This window comes from Oryzias melastigma, linkage group LG16 (assembly GCF_002922805.2).
Source record: "Oryzias melastigma strain HK-1 linkage group LG16, ASM292280v2, whole genome shotgun sequence".
Classification (NCBI taxonomy): domain Eukaryota; kingdom Metazoa; phylum Chordata; class Actinopteri; order Beloniformes; family Adrianichthyidae; genus Oryzias; species Oryzias melastigma.
In genome coordinates, this window is record NC_050527.1 from 25417606 (window position 1) to 25424982 (window position 7377).

Genomic DNA, 7377 nt, shown 5'->3' on the forward strand with positions numbered 1-7377 from the left:
AAAGAGCTAGCAAAACAATGCAGCACCGTGCATCTTGACCTAACATTTTACGTGTTTCCTACATGAATTACCATCAGTTTTTGTGCAGGTTGAACATAAATACGTGCAATTAACATCCGCCATGTTTAAAAACACGAAACATTAATAAAAACATACATCAAAGAACCAAACTAGCATGTTGCTCATGAGTTGCTAGCACCCACTTTAGCACACAGTTCAAGGTTCCCAGCCTGATTTCTCTCTATTAAAATGTGATTCCTGTCCTGTGATGATTCCTCTCCATCGGATTATTTTGTTGTCAAGGTTTTTGAAGTCGATTGCAAGACACTGCGTCTTCTTTTGTTTCTTTTTCGGACCTCCGTCATTCATCACTCGAGAAGACTCGATCCATAATGACGGCGCAAGTGACTCTGTCACGTCGTATGTCACTTGACTTCCAAACAAGAAAAACACACCGGGGAGGAGGAAGAGGAGGAGCAGCAGCTCGGATTTAAAGTCACAGCTGTCAACAAGCTTTTGCCTTCTCGCTCTTGCAGTTTTTCGTAGAAGATCGCGATATAACGATCTCTCAAAAATGACAGATCGTCAGCTTTGGAGATCGTAAGACGGTTTTTTATCGTCATATTGCCCAGCCCTACTTGGTGAGAACCCATCGAGAATCGATCGCAGGAGTAAATATCGCGATATATCGCAATATCGATATTTTGGCACACCCCTAGTTTCCAGTGTGTTTCCATTGTGTTTACAGTATGTTTGTTTCAAGTGTGTGTGTGTGCAGTGTTTCCAGTGTGTTTACACTGTGTGTGTCTGCAGTGTTTCCGGTGTGTTTACACTGTGTGTGTCTGCAGTGTTTCCAGTGTGGCGAGGCATCGGCGCCGGCAGCAGCATCAGCTGGAGCCAGGAATGGAGCCGCTGCCTGAGGTGGGAGTTTGACAGCAGGGATGGAGGACCCAGAATCCCCGTCTTCGACTACCCCCTCTGGTTGGTCTTCTGCCGCGGAGGGCAAGCCAGGTTCAGGGAGGTGTGCCAGCGAGGGAGGGGGGCCATCCGACTGCCCACCGACATGCTGAGCTTCAAGCTTCCACAGCTCTTTGACATCCACCAGGTGCCTAAGGTGAGCAGACTCAGAGACCCTGGAGGTCCAGAAGGTTGTTTGACGTTTTCTCCACAGTGAAGTTCTGAGCGTCAAAGATCATCAGGAGGAGAAACCGACATCTGTGTTCATGCTTGTTGGTTGAGAACAGCATCTCAATTATATCCGGTAAACATAACTTTCATATCTGTGACATCTGCAGATCATTTGGATAAATAAAAGACAAAACAAGTGAAATTAAAGTAAACATTCACAGCTGTTCTGAGCAAACATGCCTAAAAACGGCCGGACTGGAATGCGGCTCCAAAATCAACATTTCCTTCACATTTGACTTCTGTTTTCTGCGGATTTTAATTTCCTCTCGAGCAGCTTCGTCTGTCAGGATATGAGCAGAAGTGACTTCAGGGGCAGAAACCAGATGAGAACTTTGTGCAGCTCTGCATTGTTTTTCTCTGGTTTGCAGATCGGTCGGCTCAGACTCAAAGAGCGTCTGGAGCAGAAAACAAGAAAGAAATTCAACCACTGATGCACCCTGACACTAAGGTCGAATCGGAATTCTTCCTTCTCCAAACGGAGAGTCATGGAAACATAGTGTTTGAATTTGGACGTTACTCCCACTCGATGATGTCATCAACAGTCGCCAGTTAGCTACATTGGCGCGGAGCTGCTAGCACTCGGATGATACTTAACATCAGTTCATAACTTTAAAAAGGTCACACGAAAACAAAAAGTCATTACTTATATTTAAATGTAAACTTCTGTGAAGAAAAGACTTCTCCTCTTCGTTCTATCCTTAAAAGAACTATTTCAGCCCCGCCTTCTCTTCAAAAGCCCCAATCAAACCAATCAAAACACACGCATTGAGATTGAATTTTCATTTTCTACGTCTGAATTTGAAGGCTGCAGTTCTCCTTTGGTCACTTGCTGTAACTAACCTTTAATTAAAAATCCACTCAAATGAAAAATGTGTTTTTAACATGTTCTTGTGGCATTTTTATGACGATTGAGGACATTTATAAAGAGAATTAAGCTCAAAATTGCACTTCTGAGTATTTCTTTATTTAAATTGTTGTGAATCCGGAGCAGACGAAAACGTGAAGTTTGAAAACGATCATATTTGTGTCGTAGAAAAGGCTCTGGGGCTTCTGCTGCGCTCCTTTCTGATGCATCCACTTGCTGACGAATAGATCCACGGACGTCTCTGAACTGGAATCTGGCTCCAGTGTTGGTCGAGGAGAGCGTGTAAATGGAGAGCTTTCAGTACTAGATAACTCGGATGCAAATTTCTATTAACTCCTGCCACTCTTCAGAAACTATATCCTAGAACATAACAGTTTTTTTAATTTTGGCTAAAACTGCATCATCATAATTAAAAAAAACACTGCGAAGGCTTTGAAAATAGATCAAAAGAGGAGTTTTAAATGTTATTTTATGTAGCAATTATAATGTTTGAGATTGAGCCCTTTTAGTGAAACATAATACTATCAGTTCCCAACATCCACTTATGTTTTAAAGAAGAGTTACAGAACCTAAATCAGTGTTTTCCAACTTTTTTTAGACCACAGATCGCTTTAATGTCTGACATTTTTTTTAATGGATTGTCCTGCATGAGACTTAGGTGGATGTCCGACTTTTATTTGTTTATTTTTGCCCATAGTTTCCCTTAACTTTTGACTGTAAAATGTATCTTAATTTGTGGTAAAGTATCAGTTTTAAACTTTTTTATACTCTAGATTTGTTGTAGGTACCATTAAAATGTGATCTAGATCTTCCCTCAAACTATTACGTTCAAAGTGGAAGTTAAAAAATCAGTCGGCAAATTCAGTCTCGTCTGACTTTTGAGGTTCAGTGGAGATTAGCTCTGACTTTTTTTTCCTAAATATAATTATATATAAACATCTTTGTAACATTAGACAATCAGTTGGAGAATATTCTGCACTATTATTATACTAACCGTTCCAATAAATCCATGTATGGAGTAAAGACTCCTGGTTTTTGTCAAATTGAGCTTTTATTTTGAAGTTGAAGACTCTTCTTCTGTCAAGCATCCCTGTTGGCTGGCGTCCACCTTGCTGGAGCGACCTTCTCATACGAGACAGTCGAGGGTTGTTTGTTCAGCTTTGCATCACACTTTCCCGTCACGACCTCGGCACTGAGAGCCACAGAGGTCGCTCCGCTTCATGTCTGATGATGAAAAAAAAGTTACACAAATAGGACCCGTTTCCTGATGCATGTTTGCATCATTTTTGTTGTTGCTCCTCAGTTTTTGTACATCCTGTCAAACATGTTTTCATTCAAAGATTTTAACATTTATATAAGTATTTGTTAGTCTTGATTCTGCGAGTTGTTCCATTTATCATAGACGTACTTCATCTGTGAGGCAAAATGAAAAAAAAAGAAGCCAGGATATCACATTGTTTTGTTATTTCGGTCCATTCCTCCATGCAGATCTCCTCGAGAGCTGTGATGTTTTGGGGCTGTTGCTGTTGGGCAACACAAATGTTCAACTCCCTCCTCCGTTTCTCTTTGGGATTGAGGGCCAGAAACGATCTGCTTTAGAACCTCAAAATGTTTTATTTTTTTACGTAGCCATTCCTGTGTTGTGTTTAGCATTCTTGTCCTACCTGAAGATCCTCGATTCATCATCAACGTCAACCAAAATCTCACTATCAATAGATCAATTCATCATTTCTTTAATGCAGATCAGTCGTCCTGATTCCTTTGTGGAAAAACATCCTCAAACCATGATGCTACCACCCCCATGCTTCACAGTGGGTTTGGTGTTCTTTGAGCAGATTTTCCCTTTAAGTCTATTTTTTAGAGCATGACTTAGAAAAAAAGCTCTACTTTAATATTAACTCATTGTAACAAAATGGCCAAATTAATTTTATCTCATGATTACAATGTTTATCATTGCTGCTGTATCTCATATACAAGCTGCTTTTACCCAAGGAAATTCATGGTGTAATAAATACATAGTTAAATCGATACAAGTATTACGATGTATCGCTGAATCTATTTTTTCCTCACACTCGAGGTAGCTTGTCGATCTCTGTCCACTCTGATGTAAAACAGCCCGACTGCACGTTACAAAAATCATTACTGACTGTCTGGTTCCTGAGGGTTTTCCTTCTGTGAGAATATTTTACTTTATGTTTTGAAAACTTGTTTTCATTTCATTAAATAATCTCTGAATGTGAACATTTAAATCTGTATCATCGGCATATATTCGGACTTCACTGCAAATTCAGTTAAAAATCTGTCACAACGTCTGTCTAAAATATTTCTCTTTTCTTTTAAAGATTAACTTCAGTTCCAGAATGGGAACTAATCAGATCAGAGATGCTTCTTGAGCTGTAGGGTTCTTCTCTGGTGGTCAGACTTCTTCCTGTAACGTTTGGTGTTCTCTTTTTGGAGAGTTTGGAGCTCCTCGTTTCAGCTGGACTCTGTCTTCTGGTCTGCAGGTTTTCAGAGAGGATGGGATCATCTCTGGATATCGTCACCCACGGAGCTCCGCCCTAGACTGCCTCCTCAGCAGCTTCCAGATGAACAACGAGACCGTTAACATCTGGACCCACTTCTTACCGACATGGTAAGGTTCCGACTCGTTCATGAAATCAGTTTTATGGAGAACTGAGGTGGTGTCATTGTCTTTTGAGGAAGCTTCAAACCAGGAAGTCTTGTTCCTTGCAGGTACTTCTTGTGGCGGTTCTTCCTGCTCTGCTCCACCGTGAACTTCCTGAGCGACAGCTACACCTGGCCGCTGCTGGTCTACATGCTGCTCATCTGCGTTTACCCCTTCACCTCCTGCTGCGCTCACGTCTTCAGCACCATGTCCCCAGAGTCCCGACACATCTGCTACTTCTTCGACTATGGAGCGCTCAGCCTCTACAGCCTCGGTGAGACGCCACCTGCTGGTGGCTTCATGCAAAGAGAATTCCGTGCTGTGCGATTACTGTATTTGTTCAGTGGAGATTAGGAAAAAAATCCCAAAATAAAAATGTGTTCTTGGGCTTTAATGTTTTTAAAGATAAAAGTGTAAAAAAAAAAAAAAATCTCTTTATTGCAGCCGTTATGCTCCGCATATGAAAATAAAGTTTATTTATTACATAGATTCATTTTTTATGTTATGAAAATCACTTTTCTGAGTTTAAATGCTAAAACGATGATCAGCTGTTCTCATTATGTCCATTTAAGCTCAGAAGACGGTTTCATCATCATCTACACTAATTTATTCTGAAAAATGAGAGAAAACTAAATTAGTAAAAAAAAGAAAATAATTAGAGAGATAAGCTGCAAAAGGACAAAAAATCTAAAAAAAAAATGTATCTCTCGTAGTTTTTCTTCACCCAGAATTCAGACACAGACCTTTGCCTCATCATTTCTTCATCCAAAATCTAAAACATGAGACATTTTTTAAACAAAAGTCATTGAATCTCTCAGATAAATCAGTGAAAAGCTGTTACCTCTTGAAAAATGTAAACAACTTATTAAACATTTAAAGTTTTTTAATTTATTTTTAGGTTTCTGCAGTGCCATTTTTTGTCATTTTGTTTTCAAATTTCCACTTTTCTTATGTTTATACTAAAGTTTCTTCACTGGAAACGTTCTTCCTGCCAGCAGATGAAAAAAAAATGAAAAAAACTTGTGCTGTTAATTTTTTTGTGCAATTGATTAATCGTGACATGTAGTTAATTAATCAATTTTTTAATTGCAAATATTTTTAACTAAATAATTCCTGTTAAAAGCCAGATTTTGAGGTATTTTCATTTAAACTTGTTACATTGTGGTACAGTAAAAGATCAAAATATAACAAAAATAAAGCCGCAAGCGGCGTTGGATGACCCGCAGTCGCTACCCGCCCTCACCCTCGCTACCCGCCCTCACCCTCACCGCCCGCCCCCACGCACAATCGCCGCCCTCGCTGCCCGACCCTACGCACCATCGCCGCCCTCCACGCCCACCTTTGCCACAAGCTCACCTGCTAAGCAGCCACTATGCACCACTAACCCGCCTCATCCCCTTACTGTTTAGCTGGACTTAGATGTATTTGTGAAATTGACGAAAAAAGCACTTTTTTCAAAATGACGGCTTTTCTGTTAGTGTAATCTCCATAGCAACCATTTTATGTTTTGTTTGCCTGAGGTCACCGAACAGATTGACGTTAGTTTCGCAAGAATAGGGAAAAGTACATTTTCGGATTTCCTTAGCAACAGAGATTATTTGCTAACCACGCCCACATTCCTTATATGGTCGTATTTTAGGTTATAATACTTGTTAAAGCTTTAACCTGGGATAAACATATTACATTTTAATAGCAAGCTGCCCGTCTATACGCACCTTCACCGGCCTCGAGGCCCACCTTTGACACAAGCTCACCTGCTAAGCAGTCAGTATGCGCCCCCCCCCCATGTCAATTTTTGTATTTGTCTGGTAAAATAATTTTTTTCACCTGTATTGAACAGTTTTGAAGTAAAAATAAAATTAAACACAATGTGTATTATCCCTGAGCTGGGTTTGAACCCATGATCTTCTGAATGTGAGTCAGAAGTTTAGACCGCTGCGCTATCTGGTGGCGGAACCCAGAATACATGGCAAATTTACATTTAAACCTAACAGTTTGCAATGTGAAAACAGGAAGTCATTGTTGATGGTTTAAAAGCATAAAAAATAATTCAAACGCCCCTCCATGTCACGTAGTGTAGTTTACTTTCAGCTTATCCCTTTCGGGGTCGCCACAGCGTAACAGCGTAAAAGTAATTTATGAATTAAAAAAGTAAACTATGACAGACATCCAACCTTTACTTTTACCCCAGCAAGAGGTAGACTTTTAATATCAAACAATTACAGAAAACAAAACAAACAAACAGAAACCCATCAAGTCCAGAGTGCTCATTAAAAAACAAAATTTTTCTGAATATTGACCTGGAGCTTCTTATTAATATCATAATACATATGTTAATGTACTTTATTGCACAGTTTATTAAAACAGTAGAAAAAACATGAACGATTTATTAGTTTCCTATAATCTGTGTGGTAAATTTGATCATTTTGAAGACTGGGATGAAGGAGAAGAGAATAAATGAAGCAGGAAGGGAGATACGAGGAGGAATTTAAGTATTTAGACTTTGTTCTTTAAAACACGGTGCTCTGCACGGCGAAGCTGTTACCATGACAACGCAAAACCTTTTTAAATAGTCCACTTTTTGTGAAAAACGATGTAACGTTAAAATATAACAGCATAAATCTTTTAAATATGGATTTATTATGTATTTTTCTCATAA

General features: G+C 39.5%; 1 protein-coding gene across 4 annotated transcripts in view; it reads left to right on the forward strand.

Moving 5' to 3' along the window:
• The window catches only part of paqr6 (progestin and adipoQ receptor family member VI), a 35122-nt gene that overhangs the window by 19970 nt on the left and 7775 nt on the right, over window positions 1-7377 (forward strand). For 3 of the 4 annotated variants that reach the window (XR_002917362.2, XM_024258253.2, XM_024258254.2), the window contains 3 exons: window positions 849-1114; window positions 4558-4685; window positions 4787-4992. Coding sequence is in view for 3 of the 4 variants with exons in the window: in XM_024258253.2 (XP_024114021.1) it covers window positions 849-1114; window positions 4558-4685; window positions 4787-4992 (600 nt within the window). In the remaining variant the exon portion in view is untranslated. The remainder of the gene's footprint in view (window positions 1-848; window positions 1115-4557; window positions 4686-4786; window positions 4993-7377) is intronic. The other variant, XM_024258255.2, reaches the window with a different exon arrangement.